Genomic DNA, 20,794 nt, shown 5'->3' on the forward strand with positions numbered 1-20,794 from the left:
GTAAAACAGATTCCCCATTTGAGATGGGGCCAGTGTGATCAGCAGCCCCTGCATTCACAGGAAGCCTCTAAAAGGAAAGGGACTATTTAAATACATGAAGACTTGTGTTAGGTGTGTCACCTAACGAGGATCTCTGCTGTCCTTGTGTTCTGTCCTTGGCGAAGGTGTGGATCATATCTTTTTTAAAGTGGAGATCCTGTCCAATGAAGACCGGGAATGGCATGAATCTTTCTCCATAGTCCTTGGCCCAGACGACCCAGTGGAAGCAGTTCTTGGTGAAGTGACCACGGCCACAGTGACAATTCTAGACCAGGAGGCAGCAGGGAGTCTCATTCTGCCAGCACCACCCATTGTGAGTTGCTTGACCCGAAGCCTTGCTTTTTTTGTCTTAGTGACGGGTACATGAGAACTTGACAGAAGTAGGACCGCTAGCGCTCTATACCTCTGTGTTCCTCCAACACAGCGGTTCTCCACTGGGAACCACTCTCCTGCAATGCCCCCACCCTCCACCACCAACTCCACAGAGGGCTTGGCAATCTCTGGTGACAGTTTTAGTTGTTATGACTGTCTTACTAGGTACCGTTAGCATCTAGTGGGTAGAAGCCAGAGATGCTACTAAACATCCTACAATACAAAGTTCAGCTCCAATGACAAAGAATTATTTGGCATAAATACCAAGAGTGCAGAGGATGAGAAATTCTTTCCAATCTAAGAATAAGACCAAACCATGTCCATCCCTTAGTCTGATAAAAACAGAAAGTACAGTGCAGTGCAATTGAACTTCTCACTTCGTTGGTAGGGCCTAGAAGAGTTAAAAAAAAAAAAAGGTAATACTACCCCATATCTATTATTCCACATACTGGCCACACAGTGCCTGCACTGTGTAGGATTAAGTGTCTGCAGAAATGCAGTATTATGGTTCCCGGTTTGGGGATGTTTGGAATGAATGCACCAACTTTACAATTAGGAAGAAAATGCCCAGAGGTTGCCAAAGGGCTTTTAACCCATAATAATGAAGCAGTCGGAATGAGTCTTCCAACCTCCCCTGACTAGTCTCATATTCTAGAAGGATCATTTCAAAATGCATCTCTTGTATGACCGTGGAAGAACTATACTACCATTATTTACTTTTATTTTGCCAAATGTGCTACTGCTTACCATTAACAATTTAATACAACCTTAAACTAGTAACTGCCGTTCATGATATAGCTTTGGTTACACTGTGCAGGAAAATAAAAGTATTTTTCATGTGAGCGATAGAGCTCTTATTTAAGAATAATACTAATGAGGTAATAAAGCTTTTAGCTGGGTAGTAGGAGGATCTTCTCCACTGCCTAAGGTCTGCAGTATCTTTCACGGATGCCTTGAAAAGCATTGTAAACTTCTGTTTTATTTTCAAGAATCCCCGGAAGTTAAGTGATCTTGTGAATCTTGTGAAGCCTTAGTTCTCTGACCTTCCCGACGCCAAACCCATGCTGAAGCTTTGTTGCTCCTTTGCAGGTTGTCACGCTTGCAGACTATGACCATGTAGAAGAGGTTGCCAAGGAAGGAGTCAAGAAATCCCCCTCCCCAGGCTATCCGCTGGTCTGTGTCACCCCCTGCGACCCTCATTTCCCTAGGTATGCCGTCACGAGGGAGCGCTGCAGCGAGGCTGGCATCAACCAGACGTCTGTGCAGTTCAGCTGGGAAGTGGCCGCCCCCACTGATGGCAATGGGGCCCGGTCTCCCTTTGAGACCATCACTGACAACACACCATTCACCAGTGTCAACCATATGGTAGGTCTGGGGGTCTGGGCCTGGTCATGTAGGGAGAGGACTGGTACTTCTCTTCGTCACTCACACTCTGTCAGACCCCTCGAGGTCCATGTGTGGCATGCGGAATAAAATTAACAAATGAGCAGGTATACACAGTACAGACAGTCTTTTTATTCTTATGTATAAGGAAGGTAACATAGTGTAGTAGAAAAAACTAAGCTAGCACTCGGGCAACCTGTTTACAAATCTTAATTCTGCCTGTTTTTAACTTTGTGATGTTAAGAGGTTACTTAACCTCTCTGAGTCTCAGTTTCCTGATCTGCAAAATCAAAATCACCTCTCTTTCGCTTAGCCACTTGAAAAGATCATTGACAAATCAAACATAAAAGTGATCTATGCCCTGGCTGGTGTGGCTCAGTGGATTGAGTGCTGGCCTGTGAACCGAGAGGTTGCTGGTTCGATTCCTGGTCAGGGAACAAGCCTGGGTTGCGAGCCAGGGCACCATTTGGGGGTGTGAGAGAGAAAACAGATCTATATATCTCTTGCACATAGATGTTTCTCTCCCTCTCTTTCTCCCCTCCTTCCCTTCCCTCTAAAGTAAGTAAATAAAGTCTTTTTTAAAAAGTGACCTATAAATAGCATACTAATTCAAAGGTTCCAGGTAAGTACAATTAATGATTACTTTTTGTTCACGCATTCAATAAGTAGCAGGCTGTAAACTCGTTCTACCCCATTTATATATCCCAAAGGGGTCAGCACATTGGTGACACATAGTAGGGAGCAGTTATTAGACAAAAGGATAAAGTTCGATTGAGTGATCAGCATTTTACAGAGTCCTGAGGGAGAACATGAAAGGAGGAGGCTCACAATGCAGTTGCTGTCCTTGGAGAGTTAGGAGACCAGAGCGACACCTCCGCCACAGCCAGAGAGCAGGACAGCGACAGTTTTCCCAGGCTTGGGCAACAGTGCGCTCCAGGGACTGCTGGTTGCACCAGCAAGTTCATCCTCTTCAGAAAAAGAGCTGAAAGCAGGGAGATGCAGGCTCAGCCCAATATCTGGTGCATAGTAAGCACTCAATGATTTTTCACTGAAATTAGTACACTTAATAATTTTGGAAATTACAGATTTCTTTCAGACTGGATTTATCTAAATTTTTCCTAGTTCATTCTCACTGTAATAAGTGCATCACTTCACTGTGGCTGGTATGGTTCAGTTGGCTGGAGCATCATCCCATAACTGAAAGGTTGCAGGTTCGATTCGCAGTCTGGGCACAAAGTTAGGTTGCAGGTTCGATCCTCGATCCCTGATACCCACCCAGTCCAGGCACGTATGTAGCTGGAATGATCCCCAGACCAGGAGCTTCCGGGAGGTTATCAATTGATGCTTCTCTCTTATATCAATGTTTGTCTCTCCCTTCCTGTCTCTCTCTAAAATGCAATGAAAAAAAATGTACTCAGGTTAGGATTAAAAAAAAAAAGAAAGCGCATCACTTTGATAGGATGATAGTGGAGGAAGCTGTTAGACATACATGGGAGGCTTTGGATAAAGCAGGGTCATTCATGGCTTTAGCACAGCCTATTCAGAAAGGATAGAAGGTTAAGTCTTTTGCAACATAGCCGAATGCAAATTTAAAATATCTTCTATATTATTAAAAACTTTAAATAGCAAGCCTTAACAGCATATCGTTTAAGTATCTAATTCTCCATTCAAAAAAACCATGGAGTGAGTTTGGTCTTACCTGAGCTAAATATACATTTTTAACAGGTACTAAGTTTATAACTTTACTTTATATTTGAGTTTTCCTCCTTGCAATGAAGTGGTGACTAATACTTTTACCCCAATGTCCTTTGCTCTATCTTTATTTCCTCAATTATTTATTTCACATCATTGTATTTTATGCATTTTTTGTAAGATGCCTTAAATCCCTTCTGAACTAAGTCCATGTATAAATAAATAAATAAAGTGTTGGCAGCTTGTTAAAAATTTTAATAGAAAAATCTTCTTTAATTTTTCATAGACTTCAGTGAACGTTGTTACCATGGGTAAAATTTATGTTTGTAGGTTTGCTTTGTGGGAGGTCTATGGCACATAGTACTACTAATTAATTATTCCTGTTATTTGCTTCTCTAACCTGAAGAGTTTTGGTGACCTCCAGGACTTCTGCATAGATTGAGTTAAGCACTTTTACAGCTTCTCTGTGTCTGGGAGCATAAAAGAATCTGTAGAAAGACCTTCAAAGTCCAGTATGTGTCAGAAGCCAAGTTCTCAACTTCAAGCCTGCATGTTATTATAACTCTTGCAATGTGTGTGGTCCTTAAGTGGGGGTTGGAGGAGGGAAAACAGTAGGAAACAAAGAAAAATAAGAACTCCTTGGAAAGAAGCATCTCTCCTGACACCATGCCCTCAACAAAACTGACTTGGAGGCCAATGACTCTTGCTAGAAGGGCTCAAAACCAGTTGAGTGGTCCTAATGGTGAACCTAACACATAATAGAAAGAGAACAGTACGGTCACTGGTAACCAGTCACCTCTGGGCTGTTGCTTCACATGTGTCTGCTTGCTCATTGTCTGACCTACTGACTTAGGCCTTAAGTCCATAGTACCTGGCTCCAGGTAGAAAGTCAATACTTACACGGTGGGTGGATGGATGGATGGATGGATGATAGATTGTCTTCTCAGATTATCTTGTACTAGGAGTTGGTTGTGTCATAACATCCAGAAGACATAAGGAGTTGTTTAAGTAGTATACATATGTCTGAGATGTTTTATTCTTCCCGGTAGGTCCTGGATAGCATTTACTTCAGCCGCAGGTTCCATGTGCGTTGTGTGGCAAAGGCTGTAGACAAGGTGGGTCATGTGGGGACCCCCTTACGGAGCAACATTGTTACCATCGGAACAGACAGTGCCATCTGCCACACCCCAGTGGTGGCTGGGACAGCAAGAGGCTTCCAGGCTCAGTCCTTCATCGCAACCTTGAAATATTTGGATGTCAAACACAAGGAGCATCCTAACAGGTCAGGCTGGCGGTACCTTCCACAGTGAAAGGGTGGAGTGAATCTCAGCTCTTCTGTGTGTGCTTTGTAGGCAGGGCAGATATGTGAGTGATGCTTCAACAAAATAGGTACGGTAGTGATGCATGCTTCAGAAAAAAGCTAACTTCTTCAAAGGCCCTCTGAGACCTGGCGCCTTGCGTATTCTGGCCTCATTTCTCTCATCTTGTCATTTTCCCCTTCCAGTCCTCCCACCCCCACAGAGAATTGCTGTGACCTCCCCAGGGCTTCCAACTCTTTCAGCTGGCATGCCTTTGCCATGCTGCTACTGCTGACTCCAACCCTCCCTGCTCCTTGCACTTCGTGTACTTAAATCCAGTTGTCCTATTATATGTACCTAGCTCATGGCATCACTTCTAGGAACTTTTTCATCGACTCCTCCAATTTAATTTGGAAGCTCCTTCTTCCAGCTCTTCTGGCATCTACGTTCCTCTTTCAGAGCATTGCGATCACTCACTCTGTCTTGGTCCTCATAGTCGAAGGTGAGGACCGGGAACACGACTGTTTAGTTTGTATCCCCTGTGCCTAGAACAGTGCTTCTTGGCACCTCAGAGGACAGATGTGCTTTTATATTTCCCTGTGCCACCGTGATTTTGGTGAAAGATGAATACTTTTATTTCTGCATAGCAAAAAAAAAAGAATTTATATATGTTACACACATTCATTAAACCTCATAATATTTATATGTGTGCCTTTATGAGCAACTGAATTCAGAGAAAGGGGTTCATTTTCATGGAAAGAACAGATTTGAATAAATATGCAAATCCTTCATATGTTCTAACAGAATAAAATCTGTCTTTGTTTAAAAAGCAGTAACAGAAATACCCAGAGCACTACTGACCCCTTCACAGCAAGAGAGCCGTCCTCTTCATATTCCAAAAGTCTAATTCCTCTTATAAACGCGGGTCTTTGCTCCCAGAGATAAGCTGTAAAAACTCAAAATGCGCCTCAATAAATATTCCACAAATTTAAACTTAAACAATGAAAAAATTGCAGACTATAAGTACAGTTCCATTGTGGTGCAGTCTCAACCGATATTTATTAAGCTTATATTTTATTTAGAATTGTAAACTACGTGCTTTAGAGAAACAAAAGAAGTGCAGGACATGGTTCTGGTCCTCAGAGTGGGGGGCAAGATAAAGAGTCTAAAAACATACACGAAATAGCAGGCAATATAAATAAGTTAACAGGGTTTCTGATATAAAAGCACTTAGATGCTGAGGAATATATTGCATGGGTCAAAAAGTCCATTTAGTTTTTTCCATAAAATAAAAGACACATTTTTCATTTTCACCAATAACTGTATTGACTTGGGTATTTTAAATATGATGGCCATCTCTCACCATTGGCTTCTAGTGGGTGGAGGACAGGGGTGCTGCTAAACATTTTCCAATGCATAAGGCAGCCCCACAGCAAAGAATTATTTGGCCAAACTGTCAATAGTACCAAGAAACTTTGCAAACCACATTTGATAACATTCAATCAGTCACACCACCTTCTCCTTATGCCGCACAAATCTTTTTTGTGTGTTTCAGTTGTGTTTTTACCTTTCTTGAAATAATAAAGCATAATACACCTAATGTTGCATGTTTTCTTCTATCTTCAATATGAAAATGGCCGCACAGTAATTCACCAATTTTGATAAGTTTTTTGTTTAATGCACGCTGATATGACAGCTGTCACAGTACAAACTCTTCCAGCTTCAATATTGAAATGGCTATACAATAATTCACCACTTTTGATAAGAGTTTTGTTTAATGCAAGCTGATATGACAGCTGTCACAATACAATCAAACACAATTGTTTCAAATGAAGTTAAAGACAACTAAGCACTACTGGAGCCATTGTACAGAGAAAAACAAGTGAACTTTTTGGCCAACCCAGTAGATCAGAGGAGAACACATTTCAGATTGAGGCCATTGAAGAGAGGGAGGTTCTTTCATCTGGGGAAGGACAGTGTGAGCAGTGGGATATTACTATTTCTAAGTCATGTTCCTGGACAGGGATGATGGCCTTAGCATTTAAGAGCTCAGTGATGCTTTATTAAAAAAGATATGAGTGTGGACCCTACCCAACCTGCACACCCTCATCGTGACAGAGAAGGGAGCAGCCTGTATCTGTTATTTAGCTTTAGTTCATGAGGAAACAAAGCTTCCATTTGAAGCAAGAGAAAGCTTTCAAGTAACATGTGGTTGTGAGGTTATCTTTCCTTGTACAGAACAACAAAAACCTATGATTCTTGACTGCTCTATCAGTCCTGAGTCTGAGGGATCTCTTGGGAGAAAAAACAGCCCTACGTGTACAATACACCCTCATGTTCAGAGAGAAATCTTACAATGTGAAAAGCTTTAGGGAACCAAAAATTGGTAAATTCACTGGTCAAGACAAGTGGGTTCTGAGAAAGAGATGTACCAGTGAACTGTTGATAGCCTGCGCCTAAACATTCATTTCTGCCTTTCCCCTAGAATCCACATCTCAGTGCAGATCCCACACCAGGATGGAATGCTGCCCCTCATCTCCACCGTGCCCCTGCACAACTTGCATTTCCTCCTTTCCGAGTCCATCTACAGGCACCAGCACGTCTGCTCCAACCTCGTCACCACCCGCGATCTCAGAGGCATCGCAGGTGAGGGATGAGTTCTGTGCCGGCATCCCGTTCCCGAGCAGCCCAGTGGCCCTTCGGGATATGGCTAGGTGACCCTTGCTTTTCATGGGTTCCCGTCCCCACCATCTGCATGGTTAGCAGATTTCCTTCTTAGCATGCCACCAAACCTAAGCAGCTCAGACAATGACATCAACAGGGAAAAACAAGGACTTTGGAGCCAAATTTATTTAGGTTCAGTCCACGGAACCTTAGTCCACTGCCTACGCAACTAAAGGTAGATAGCTGGACTCCCCCAGCCATTCTTTTCTCATCTATAACATGATGAAACAATTGATTCCAAGAGGGTGATGATTAGATGCATTAGCATTTCTATCTTTTTTAAATTATTTTAATTTTTCAAGTGCGGTTTATTTTTGATAATATTTTTTATTAGTTTAGGTGTGTAGCATAGTGATTAGATAATCATATACTTTACACAGTGTCCCTCCCATATTTCCAGTACCCATCTGCTACCACATGTCGTTATTACGATATTATTGACTATATGCCCTATGCTGTACTTTACATCCTGTGACTATTCTGTAATGACCAGTTTGTACTTCCGAATCCCTTCACCTTCCCACCCAGTCCCTCCACCCCTCTCCCCTCTGGCAGCCATCAGTCTGTTCTCTGGATCTGCGACTCTGTTCCTGTTTTGTTTTTTCATTTATAGTGTTCATTAGATTCCACATACAAGTGAAACCATTTGGTATTTGGCTCTCTCTGACTGACTTAAATGCGTTGGCATTTTTAAAATGCTGACCAGGGTAAATTTGTGCTCTTTTTCCCCTCTATAGTGAGCATGTTTGGATCTGTGTCCAAAAATCCCATTATCGCAGCATCTTCAGAAAGCTCAAGTGCAGATGTTACACGTTATAGGATGGGTGCATCCAGGAGCGGGAGCAGAAATGGAGGGCCAAGGTGTTTACTAGGGATCACTGTGTGTGAAAGGGAAGGGGAGGAGGCAGGGTTGGTGTAGGGAGAAGTCAAACAACAATGCAACCTGATAAAGCCTTGACCAACTCTCCACGGAGCCCACCTGTCAGACTTGTGCCCCTGTCAGCCCCAAGGGACAGACCTCTCTACCCGACCTTGCTGGCTAGGCCCCTGAGTGCTGGCCGCCCCAGCTAGGGCGTGACCTGGGGCTGCGCCCTCTGTAGCCCTTGACCGCTGAGGTGGGGGCGTTCCCACAGCACCCGTGTCCAGATCCTTTGCTGTACAAACAGTCCTGTCTGTTTCCATTTACCTGAGCAAGTGCTCATTAAATGCTCCCTTCCTCCCTTCAGAACTGATGAATCTTTCAACAGTGTTTTTGAAGATAGAAAAGCATTCATATGCTCTTTCATATTCATTAAGCATCATTTTGGGTGGCGATGGTCTTTATATACTAGAAATTAGTTGAACGTAAATTATTCCTGCCACAGCTACACATAAAAGTTTAATTGGTCCACATATGCAGCTGGTGAAAGAAACATACTATGTTTATAAACTGAAAGTTTGCACCTCTTCCTGCTTAAACACAATAAAATTCAACACGTGGGAAAGGAGATCCTAATCTTTATGGGGCAGAGGGTTGGGAGCTGCTGTCAAACACCCAAAGAAATACATCAGCTCTGTTCGAACACTATAGCTGTTTTTAGTACTGTAAAAGTCTCAACCCTGATATTCTACCATTGTATCTGTGTCTAGCTCTCTGCTGCATACTTAATTTAAAATGGTTCAGTTACTTGGCAGCATTTGATCCTATGGTTTTTGCCTGTAGCAGGAAAGGTTTAGTCAAGCATCATTAACAAGCTATTTACTCATTAACAAAATTAACACTTTTTTCCCAAGAGTTCAGAAACTTTGGTGGGGGGGGGGTAGTCATAGTCAGATGGTTGTTTGGCTTCTCATGAAAGTTGTTTTAAAAACTTTATCTTAGAAAAATAATAACTCATCAACAAATTATCCGCATAGTAAATTCATTTCTTCAAAGACTAATTGTGAAGCGTAGAACTAAACTTGACAGGTGTGACAGGCAGAGCAGTGTGCCTTTTCTTCCAACATAAGCAGGGCCACCAAGCTCTGATTTTTTCCTTCATAGTGTCATTTGTTCACCTTTTCTTCCCTGGTTCCTGGAGACAGACCCTTAGAGGAGTCTGTGAACCCAGTCATTCCAACATGTGGCAGCAGGCAGTTAACCAACTCCCCTCGCCTTCTCGCTGTGTCTGTCGGGAGCCCTGCATTGCTCTATAAATAGTCTCAGATGGAGGGAGAGCTCTCTCATTGTCAAAAGGACGTCTCTCTTCTCCCCATCCACCTTCTGAGCAGCCTTCCAGGGGCAGGTCTGCACACTGAGTTACCGTTTCCTGTCCCTCCCTCCCCCGCAGAGGCGGGATTCCTGGATGACAAGGTCTACGACAGCACAGCCATGGGGCCGGGCTACGACCGCCCCTTCCAGTTTGACCCCAGTGTAAGGGAGCCCAAGACCATCCAGCTCTACAAACACCTCAACCTGAAGAGCTGCGTCTGGACCTTTGATGCCTATTACGACATGACCGAGCTCATTGACGTCTGCGGAGGGTCTGTAACTGCCGACTTCCAGGTGGGTGCTCCAGGGGCTTGTCTGAAGGCTGCGTGCACCTGGCTGCCATGTGAAACCCGTTTGTTCTCAAGCACTTCAGTTAGCGTTTTGCATCCAGTGGTTCCCAGAACTGGGCCAACCAGCTAAGGGAGCTTTCCTCATGTCTCTCAGGTGAGACATTAGCAGCCTTGTGGCTAGAGAGATCCTCCTAGAGTCGTCTAATCAACCAATTGAAATGTAATATGGAAATGAAACGGTTCAAATTAATGTGGAAAAATTTGCTGTCTGGTGTAGTCATTTCTATAAAAATCTAATGTTTTCTTTTCTGACTATACTATGTTTTTTCCTCTGGGTATATTTGGAAAGCCAAAAAGATTTCAGTTTTATAGTAGAGCTATTACTCTCTTCCCCTCCTGGGAAATGAGCCAAAATGACAGGTGTATACTCTGGCTTTTAGAAGGTAAGCAGAACCCTGTCATCTTAAGCCTTATGGGGAGATAATTGCTTAAAACACCTTGACTCCATATCTATTCCAAACTAGCCACCCTTGCAATAAATAAACCCTTTTAATAGTCATTGGTAACAAAAGAAAATTTTATAGCAAGAAGCCATAGTGCTAGGGAGCAGTTATACCAAAGGGACTAGGCTAGTGGGTCCTCATGGGAAAAACAATTCTAAGTAAATTCTGCACAAGTTTGAGCAGTTATTTCAAAGAACTGAAAATTACATGTTTGGTCTTCCTTTCAAATCAGGTTTCACCACACTGAAAGAGGGAACTTGCCATGGGACTTAAAGTGATCATTTTGGGAAAGTGTCTTTGAAACCAATTTGTTTCTTTGTTTGCCTCTCATTTTGGTTAACTCTCATTTCGTATACACTACTGCCCTCTACTGAATAGAATTTTAAGGCATTCTTAGGTTTTCTTTTCATCTCTGCAGTTCTATACCCTATGCTCTTGAAAATGCAAAACCGAGTAATCAGTTCTTCCCCTGACCCCTCAAAAGTTAGTATTCTCTGGTCTCCATGATTTATGTCCCATTTCTTAAACCAACGTGTAAAGAATATATGCACAGAAATACTGCATCACTGTCTGTTTCTTTAAAAACAGTTGAAATAAAAATAGTTGGAACAGCTGATATATATGGTAGAAAGAATATAGCACTTAGAACCAAGCCCTAGTTCCTGCCTTTACAAACTTTACAGACTTGGATGAGACGTAGCTCTCTGAACCTCATCCGAAATAGTCACTAACAATCTCAACATGGGAAGCGTCTAACACAGTGACTGGCACAAAATATGTATACTGTAATATTTGTCAGGGGTGTTTTTCTTTTTTAAAATCAGTAAGTAATAGGAAGGCTAAGGAGAATAAATAGAAATGGAGGAGGGGGAATTAATTTGCCAGTCAACTCGAGAAGTTATGGAGGTTCTAGTATCAGCAATTGTGAGATCAGGGCAAGTGTATCTAGCAAAACCTGTATTTTAAAGGGACAGAACATGGTGTGAGACCCAGATAAAATCTGGGAATTTTCTAAAGAAAACAGACTTGGGCATTTTAAGGGAGATTTTTAGGTGAATATGGAATTAGTAGAGTTTTTTGAAAAACTTGGAATCAAATTTTAAACCCCTGACAATACTGAATGTGAAAAATACATTAGAAAAATGAAATTTTATGTCCTATTTATTAATAGGACATATTATTATGTCCTATTTATTAATAGGACATATTATTATGTCCTATTTATTAATAGGACATATTATTATGTCCTATTAATAAAGCACTTGGCTCGTTCCCTTATTTACTCATGGAAACACTTTACATTTGCATATTCAAACAAAAAAATGTAAGTTTCATAGCATATAGGGTCAGAGGGAAAGTAAAATTGTTTTAAACTAAGTTTTTTTTTTGTTATAAAAGAAAGAAATATTTATGAAGGCAAATGTAAAACACATTTAAAAATGAACAAACCAACTCCCCCACTCACACATACATGTACACATTCCCCTCAGGAAGCCTTCTGCTCATATGTGATCTCGTTTGTTCATCACACAGCAAAATAGAAAGTATTGAACCAAATTAACAGCAGTAACAGGAACCCCCTTAGAAGAAGTGTTCTTTTGGAAGTACAACATTCTCCCTTTTCAAAGTTATTTCAACACAGCGTTGTATGAGATGGGAAATTATCCAGCCATACACACTTCTGAGTTGTCTGTTGGTTAAGTTTCCTAGAAATGATATCGAATCCCACCACCTGTGTTCCTGGCGCAGGAGCCCTGAGTACTCACGAAACATCCAAGTCAGCCACTCATTCATTCCTAGGACTTGGGCATCTTCCCGACCACGTTAAGTCAGCCTCTCCTGCAGGTCACTGGGAAGTACCATCAGTGCGGGTCAGTACTGAGAGTGGATCCTGGTCTGTCTGGTCAGTCCTTTAGGAATAACTGTAAAATTGTAAAATCTCAGCCAAGGCTTCTGGCAATTGAACAGTGGAGACAATGCTCCTTCTCACTCTTCAAAAGTGTATTTGTTCAAGCATCACCTCCTCAGAAAAGCCTCCCTAGATCACCTTATCTAAGAAGCCTAGCCATTTCCCATCTCTTTATTTACTTTATTTTTTTAATTGATGTATTCATTACTAGACTGGGTTCTACAAGGGCAGCGATTTTGGGTTTTCCACTGCTGAGGGCTCAGCTCCTAGCCTGGTACCTGCCACAGTCATGGGCACTTCATTAATAATTATTGATGAGTGAGTGGAGAGTAAAGTGAGATGCGATAAGGGTGTGCCTTTGCATCCCAGGGAAGAAATAACCCTCCCTGTGTGCACACCGTTTGCTTGGCAGGTGAGAGACTCCGCCCAGTCATTCCTGACCGTGCACGTGCCTCTCTACGTGTCCTACATCTACGTGACAGCCCCCAGGGGCTGGGCCTCCTTGGAGCACCACACGGAGATGGAGTTTTCCTTCTTCTACGACACGGTTCTGTGGAGAACAGGTATACCGATTGACATCCTACCTGTTCCTACTGTGTGCTGCCGCAGGATGAGAAACAAAAATAAGTAGTGACTTTGAAAGGTAGCTGCATGCTTCTCCCTGTCGCTGTGCGGACAGCCAAAGGAGGGCTTCCTGGAGTCTGGAAAGTGTACATTCCTGAAGAAGAACGAGGCCCGTATATGTTGATGCTGGAAGGCCTCCAGCGATGAGGAATGTGGCCCATATAGCTAGGGCCCAGAGGAGAGGGTGGCCCTGATCTTCCCATTGGGGGTTCAGAGGTATGTGTGTTCTTGGGGGCACAGCCATGTTCATTTCCTCTCAGCTAAAAATAGTGTGATTCGTGTTTAAGGAGCAAAAAGCATCTTCAAGTTAGATTCATGGAAATGGAAAAATATATCAAGAAGAATAGCACATTTATTTACTCATTTGGCTTAGAGGTTGCTCTTTTGTTGCATTCTTAAAATGTAAAGTAAAGGACTGTAACCCTACTATTGCTTCAAGGATTTCAATGCTGAATTTTTCAAATGACCTTCCCCTCAGGCTGATCTCTGGATTGGTGCCAACCCCTCAGCGGGGAGCCCACACATCACTCATGTCTCCCCACCCGCCCTGTCCCACGGCTACCGCATGAACGCCCCTAAAACTGCACAGTTCTCTCCTCCATTTACGCCAGTGGCTCTGCGGACTTTTTATTTCTGTTTTTGTTTTTTGCTTTTTTCCTATTTTCAGTGTCCTGTACTTCAAAAGTTAGCCCCAAGTCATTTCCCTTACTTCCACTGCTCTCGTTCTCCCTCTCTCCCGTCCTGCAGGGGATTTACTTGATCTGAGGCAGAGAAACTAAAAGGCTGCAGTTTTCTTTAGACAGGTCTCACGTTGAGTCATGTAATGTGTAGTCTCTTCTGTTAAATGATTTAAGCTAAATCATTTATTTGCTTTATATTTGTTACGGGAGACTAACTTCAGGAAGTTTTCATATTTTGGGTCAGATAAGTTCTTGAACTTGGGTTTGTTTGTGTGTTTTCACTTTCCCTCCTCTTCCTTTGGTTACCCTTTAGTTTTTGGTCACACCGAATCCCCAGGTATTACGACTACAACTGGCCTCCGTCAGGCTGCGGTTTGCTCGTGTCATGGCACTAGAGCCGGCCGTCTAAGCTAGCCGTTCGTTCTGCCTTGGTGTGAACACTGAACGCAGCACCCAGACTTCACTTACGGGTCTGTGAAGTGCTAAAAGGTATCCTGGTGAGGAAAAGAGAATGGGCTACGAAGCACATGTGTTCTGACCACATCCTGGAGTGGAGCTGATATAAGAAGTTTTTAAAACCGTTTTTCCGAGCTCTGGGCTGGGGCACTGCATCTGGGCCAGTGGCACTGACAGGCAGAAAGAAACCGTGTCAAGGAGCGTGGAGCTGTGGAACAGGACAAAGCAGAATGGACTTTCCTATGATTTTAATTGGCAAATGTCTCTAAATAGACTTTGTGTTCACTTGAATATATAAATCTTTTCTTACGTTACGTTCAAATCAATGTGTATGTCTACTTAGAGGATGCACTGGGCTAGCTCCCGTGTGGGTTCCCGCCTGGGAGGCCTTCTCCACGCCCTAACTTGCATGTTTGTGTGTGGTTGCCTGCGCAGGAATCCAGACAGACAGTGTGCTCTCTGCAAGGCTTCAGATATTAAGAATCTATATTCGAGAGGATGGACGGCTCGTCATTGAATTCAAGACCCATGCCAAATTCAGAGGTAAACGGTCAGGGCTGTTTCCCACTCTGCTTTTTATGAAGAAACATTTTGAGCAAAGAGAAAAGTTGAAAGGTCAGAACAATTAACAGCAAAGTGAAGAATTAACATTTTGCTACATGTGTATATACACACACAAAATGCATACTGGCTTTTTGTCACTCCTTTTGAAAACAAGTGGCAGGCTGCGTGTCAGGTCACCCTACGTCCTTCAGAAGCCACCTCCTGGGACTGAGAACAGTCTCTCACACTTCACAATCCCACACCCAGGTTATCTGACTTTGATCCAATGATATCGAGTCCCTATTCATGTTTTCTCCATCATGCCCCAAGTGTCTTTTCTATTTGTTTGTATATTAGTTTATCTTCTATCTGTTTATATAAAAGGAAGAATCCAATCAAGATTCACATGTCACGTTTTGGTGGTTATATCTGTTTAGTCTCCTTTAATCTAGAATAGTCTCCCTGCTGCTGGTTATTCAGGACACTACATGACTGCAGTTTTAAAGAATCGTGTTTACAATTGTTTCCCTCCACCAAGAACATAAGTGGCACTAAATGAGATTTTTTAATCCAAATGCGGTATTTCTGTGTATAAACGACTGAGACCTTTCTACATCTAAGAAACATGTTGGTTGGAGTTCAGGGCTAAGGTTATTCAGTGTTGGCTGTCACATAAGGACCCCTATTAATCTGAACGTAATCTTTAACACAATTTCCTCAAGGCAGATGCATATCGTTTATAAATCTCTGTGATCATAGTGACCATCACAAGTGGATGATGGGCCGAGGTGAGGTGCCAAGCTGTCCCAACCAGAGTGGGATGTACTGTAAGGACAGGAGGGAGGTATAACCTCAGCTGTTTGATTGAGGAATATTAATTCAGTTCTAAGACTTGTAGGGCATCACCACAGCACAATAAAGTCACAGATAAGTGTGTGTGTTTCCCTTCAAAATAGGACAGTTTGTGATGGAGCACCACACCCTGCCGGAAGTGAAGTCCTTCATACTGACCCCAGACCACCTGGGAGGAATTGAGTTTGGTCTGCAGCTGCTGTGGAGCGCTCAGACCTTTGACTCTCCGTATCAGCTCTGGAGGGCCACAAGCTCTTTCAACAGGTGCATACGGGTGGGGCGGGGGGCTGGGGGGGCACTCGGGGGTAGATCTGAAATGTTCACAGATTCTTTTAGGAGCTTGGGAAATAGAGCTTTTCTTCAAGGTCTGGGTTTCTTTTATTTAGTTAAATTTATCGGGGTAACATTGATTAATAAAATTCTATAAGGTTCAAGGCACATTTTTACGATACATGGTTCTGTGTATTGCATTGTGTGCCCACCACCCAAAGTCAAATCATCTTCTGTCACCCCCTTCATCCTCTACTACCCCACACCCCACCTCCCTTCCCTCTGGTAACCACCATACTGTTGTCTGTGTCTTAAGTTTTCGTTTGTTTGTTTTTCTTGTTTGTTCATTTGTGGCTTTCAGTTTTATATTCCACATATGAGTGAATTCATATGGCTTTTGATTTCTTCTTTTGGACATATTTCACTTAGCATGATATTCTCAAGATCCACTTATGTTGTCACAAATGGCAGTATTTCATCTTATGGCTGAGTAGTGCTCCATTGTATGTATGTACAACCTCTTCTTCGATCAGTCATATAATTTCTATTTTAAAAGGCGAAGAGATAGAAACAACACTTGGCAAGTAGAGAAGGCAAAAATGTAGCTCGGATCATCTTCTGACCCCACAAAGCAGGAAGTATTCACCCTTATTGTAAGGGTGAGACCAGGCAGGACATACCTCACTTTTACTCACATTCCAATGGCTAGAACTTAGTCATGTGGTACTTCTACCTGCAAGGGAAGCTGGGAAATGTGTCCAACTACAACCTTACTGAAACAAAGAAATTTCATTCCAACTGCCATAAGCAGGGAAAAATTCAGGGTCTCTGATTATTAGGCCCAGGTGTCACTTCTATGGTCCAATGTCCTATAAAATAAATAACAGTATCTATTCCTTCCCACACCCAATGTAGAGGTAGAATAGAAATTGGATAAAATAGTAAATTACCACATTTGTAAAAAAGAAGAACAGGGAAAACAAAATTGAAACTGTTACCATGAAAAGAATAACAGGGAACCGGGAGTCTGTCATAAACATTATCCCCATGTTATACATCATAAAAGTAAGATCTACATTTATCATGAAAATGTTATTCTAGCTTTATAGCTGAGAAGTGGCAGATTGTCCTAAGAATTATTTTTTTTTTAAAAAATTGCTTTAATTATAAGCTTTTGGTCTTATGTCAGGTATTTTTTTGCGTAATGATTTCTTTGAAATCAATATACAACAATTCTTAAGGAATGTGCTTCCTAGAAGCTCATAAGACTGCGTGTGCATAATACTTTGTCCCAGTTTATGGGCAGACTATCCTCACTAAATCCTCTGCTGATGAGAACAGCTGTAATAGTATAAACAATAAAATAAGCAAACAAACAAACAAGCCCTCTGCTGACCCCCCACCACCCACTAAAGTCCAACTCTTTGTACAAGGCCCATCCCCCCTTCTAGCCTCATCTCAAGGCTGGTCAAATCCAGCCTTTTGACCACATTTAACATCTCACCAAGCCCTAAACTCACCAGTGCATCTGTACCCCTTGCCTTTGCCGTTCCCTTTGCCCTTCCCACTTCTTTCCTCTTTCAAAACTCTGGCTCCTCTGAGTCACAGCTCAAATGCTGACCCTTTGTGACACCTTCTCCGACTCGCTTTCAGGGCTAGAAGCTCCTCTTCCTTGTTCCCACTTTATTCCAGCTTCTGCTATGACATAGCTCATTACAGTACAACGCTCTAACTAGGTTCTCATTCTCCACTAAGTTGTGAGCTTCCCAAGGGCAAAAGACATGCTTGATTTCTCTTGAATCCTGAGAGCTGTAGGTTTTAGCACATGGTAGATCCTGAATAAACATTCTTTAGGACCTTACGTTTGAGGTAAGGAGATAAAATATATAGATAATGGCAAAGTGAGGAACACCACCACAAATTCTGTGCTCTGTGCACAGTGGGAGATACCAAACCCCAAGACCATAGCTGTTCAGGGAATGGAGAGCCCAGAATAGGCATGCAAGGCTTCCTGGGGGAGGTAGGGTGGCTGATGCTCCACATTTGGATGTGGGAAATGTCTAGAAAAGAGGGGGAAAGAGCTACAGGGTTAAAGACATGCATCTAGGACGTATTTGCAGGGATAGCGAGGAAATCAACTTGAATTGCATTTAAGGATGGGGAAAAGTAGGACTGTAAGCTTGAGAGATCATGCGGTTTGTCTTGCACTCATTTCTCTAACACATATTTATTGAACCTTTACCATGCGTTAGTGAGCAAAATAAATATCCCTGCATGCAGCACTTAGAGTAAGAAGGCACAAGAGTAGGCACGACAAACAAGTATAGTACAACATGGTGGGAGTGAGGAGTGCTGTGGAGAAAGAAACCGTACCGAGCAGGGTAAGGGGAATCAGGAGGGGGGATATTGTCATTTTAACTAGGATGTTCAGAGTAGGCCTCATCAAGACAGTACATTTGAACAAAGACTTGAAGTAGGTGAAGGAGTCTGCTCTGCAGATTATCTAAAGAAGGGCTTCTTTCCTACAAAGTCCCTGAGGTGGCAGCATTTCTGGGATGCTTGGGGAATAGCAAGGAGGCTGGAGTGGCTGCGGTGGAGTGGGCAAGGAGTAGGGTCAGGGGCAACAGAGAACGAAAGTGATAGGGTCGGGCCATTGTGGGCCCCTGTAGGCCAGGGGGTGGACTTTGGCTTTTACTCTAGGGCAGTGGGAGCCACCACAGCATTTGGGCAGAGGAGCAACATAATCTAACCTGACATGGACATGAACTGTAGGGGGGAATGTGGGAGGGAGGGGGTGGGCAGGATGGAGTAGAGTGAAGGGGGGGAAGGGACAACTGTAATAGCATAATCAATAAATACATTTAAATAAATAAATAAATAAATAAATAAATAAATAAGAAAGCCAGGCTATGCCAAGGACAGTTCTGCCTAATTTAAGTATTTCTGTTCATTAAGGGTTACTATTCGTATGATACATGTCAATTTTCATGCAATTCAAATATGGTGTACAACGTTTCATTTTCTGCTACTCCAAGCTTTACAGGAAGACAGGAAAACCGCAGACATACGGACATGCAGACTTTCGGGGCAGGGCATGAAGGGGTTCAGGAACCAAGCCCTGAGAGTGTGCCTGGTTGTCTAAAATCACACAACCGAAGCAGAGGCAAAGCCACACCAGGGTTAGACTGTCTCCTGTCCCACTCCACTAACCCGACCCCAGGATGTCCCAAAACGGTGTTATTTAATTATTTTTTAACCAAATCTTTACTATCACTTTCATAATAAATAGATACAACCAATACAAAAGAAATGGTCAAAGAGTAAACGGTGGGAGTGAGGACTGTTCACAGGTTGCTCACAACAGTTAAGGTTCACAGCCTGAACTCTTCTTTCAATGGATGGCAGCCTCCCAAGGCCCTTGAGGAATCTTCCTGAAGCTTCTGGATGTCTGGCTGCCTTCCAAGCAACCTGCCAGGGCTGGACTTCTGCTGCTTGATGACAGTGTGAGAATGAAGTAGGTGAGGGTACAAAGGCTCCCTGCTGTCAAGGCTGTGACCTGCAGAATCCCGCACCCCTCCATAAGCGGGGAAGTTCCCCGCTGGGAAGTCTCCTGTGAGAAGTGATACTGTTCTTCAGCTTCATACAGGGATGAGGCTGTAATTTGGGAGAGGAGCCCTTTCTCTGGAGCGGCGTCCTTTAACCCTGAGCACTTGCCACGAGAGCAGCAGCTGACATGTTACCTGTTGGTTAATAAAGCTTTTGCAGTTGAGAGTGAGATGAACAGGGTGTCAGTCAACAAGAAACACTAAACAAAAACTGGCCGACAGGTTTATGGAAATCTACAGGAAGTAGCTATTTCTATGGGGTCCTCACCTGAGCCTTTTAGATTTCTATAAACAGTGTGTCTTCCTCAGCTTTCCTCATGAAAAGGACTTGAATAGATGAAAGTAGCTCTGTTTAACACCTGGATAACACTCGGAAGATCAGAACAACCATTGATGAATTCCCGAAAACTGTGGACTTTAACGTTCTTAGACGCAGGGCACGAATCCTGTCTGAAGACTCTTCAGAGAACTCAGCGTGTTGCTGGGTGGGTGAGGAGTCCATAGACTGTTCCCTCTAACCCCAGGCTGCTCTGCGTTTCCAGGAAGGACTACTCGGGGGAGTACACCATCTACCTGATCCCTTGCACCGTGCAGCCCACGCAGCCGTGGGTGGACCCCGGAGAGAAGCCTTTGGCCTGCACGGCACACGCCCCAGAAAGGTAGGGAAATAGAGACAATCCTCATTATTTGTGAATTGGCTTACTGGCTAACACTTATTTGTAACCCCCAAACCAGTTTGGGGGTGATATCATGGTTGTGTGCGAACATGCACAGTGGCAAAATACTGAGTCCCCATTACTGAGTCCACACATCCCGGCTCAGGCTGAGCGAGGCAGCGCTCTGCCATCTTGCTCCAGCTCTTGTGCTGCAATGTAAACCAGCGTCCTTTCACAGTCTACTTAGCGCCGTGGTTTTCGCGTTCTCATACTTTTCGTGGGTAATTTCCTTGTTTAAAATGGCTCCTGAGTGTAGAGCTGAAGTGTCATCGAGTGTTCTTAAGCACGAGCAGGGTGCAATGTGCCTGGTGGAGTGTCAGCTGTGAGTTTTAGTGCCACTGCCACGAGTTCCGATCATGAATCAACAATGTATATTAAGTAAGAAGTCTTGAAACAGAAACATGCATAAAACAAGGTTAGGAATCAATCAGTTGATGAAAATATGGGGACCAGAGGCTGCAAGGACCCTATCCTGTACTTCCTCTAGGAGCAGTGGTCCAGTATTCACTAATTCAGGGCCCATAACTACCAAGAATAAAGAGAAGAAACTATGCCAGCCCGTGCCCACCTCAGACCCGAGACGGAGTTGTACCAATGTTCATTCATTC

General features: G+C 43.2%; 1 protein-coding gene across 2 annotated transcripts in view; it reads left to right on the forward strand.

Annotated features, from left to right (window-relative positions):
* FRAS1 (Fraser extracellular matrix complex subunit 1) overlaps window positions 1-20,794 on the forward strand; it is a 423,027-nt gene that overhangs the window by 385,626 nt on the left and 16,607 nt on the right. For both annotated transcript variants that reach the window (XM_024577139.4, XM_045184911.3), the window contains exons 62-70: window positions 165-352; window positions 1,501-1,776; window positions 4,536-4,768; window positions 7,270-7,430; window positions 9,818-10,032; window positions 12,853-13,003; window positions 14,636-14,743; window positions 15,700-15,859; window positions 20,013-20,129. In XM_024577139.4, the coding sequence (XP_024432907.2) occupies window positions 165-352; window positions 1,501-1,776; window positions 4,536-4,768; window positions 7,270-7,430; window positions 9,818-10,032; window positions 12,853-13,003; window positions 14,636-14,743; window positions 15,700-15,859; window positions 20,013-20,129 (1,609 nt within the window). The remainder of the gene's footprint in view (window positions 1-164; window positions 353-1,500; window positions 1,777-4,535; window positions 4,769-7,269; window positions 7,431-9,817; window positions 10,033-12,852; window positions 13,004-14,635; window positions 14,744-15,699; window positions 15,860-20,012; window positions 20,130-20,794) is intronic.

Source organism: Desmodus rotundus, chromosome 4 (assembly GCF_022682495.2).
Source record: "Desmodus rotundus isolate HL8 chromosome 4, HLdesRot8A.1, whole genome shotgun sequence".
Taxonomy (NCBI): domain Eukaryota; kingdom Metazoa; phylum Chordata; class Mammalia; order Chiroptera; family Phyllostomidae; genus Desmodus; species Desmodus rotundus.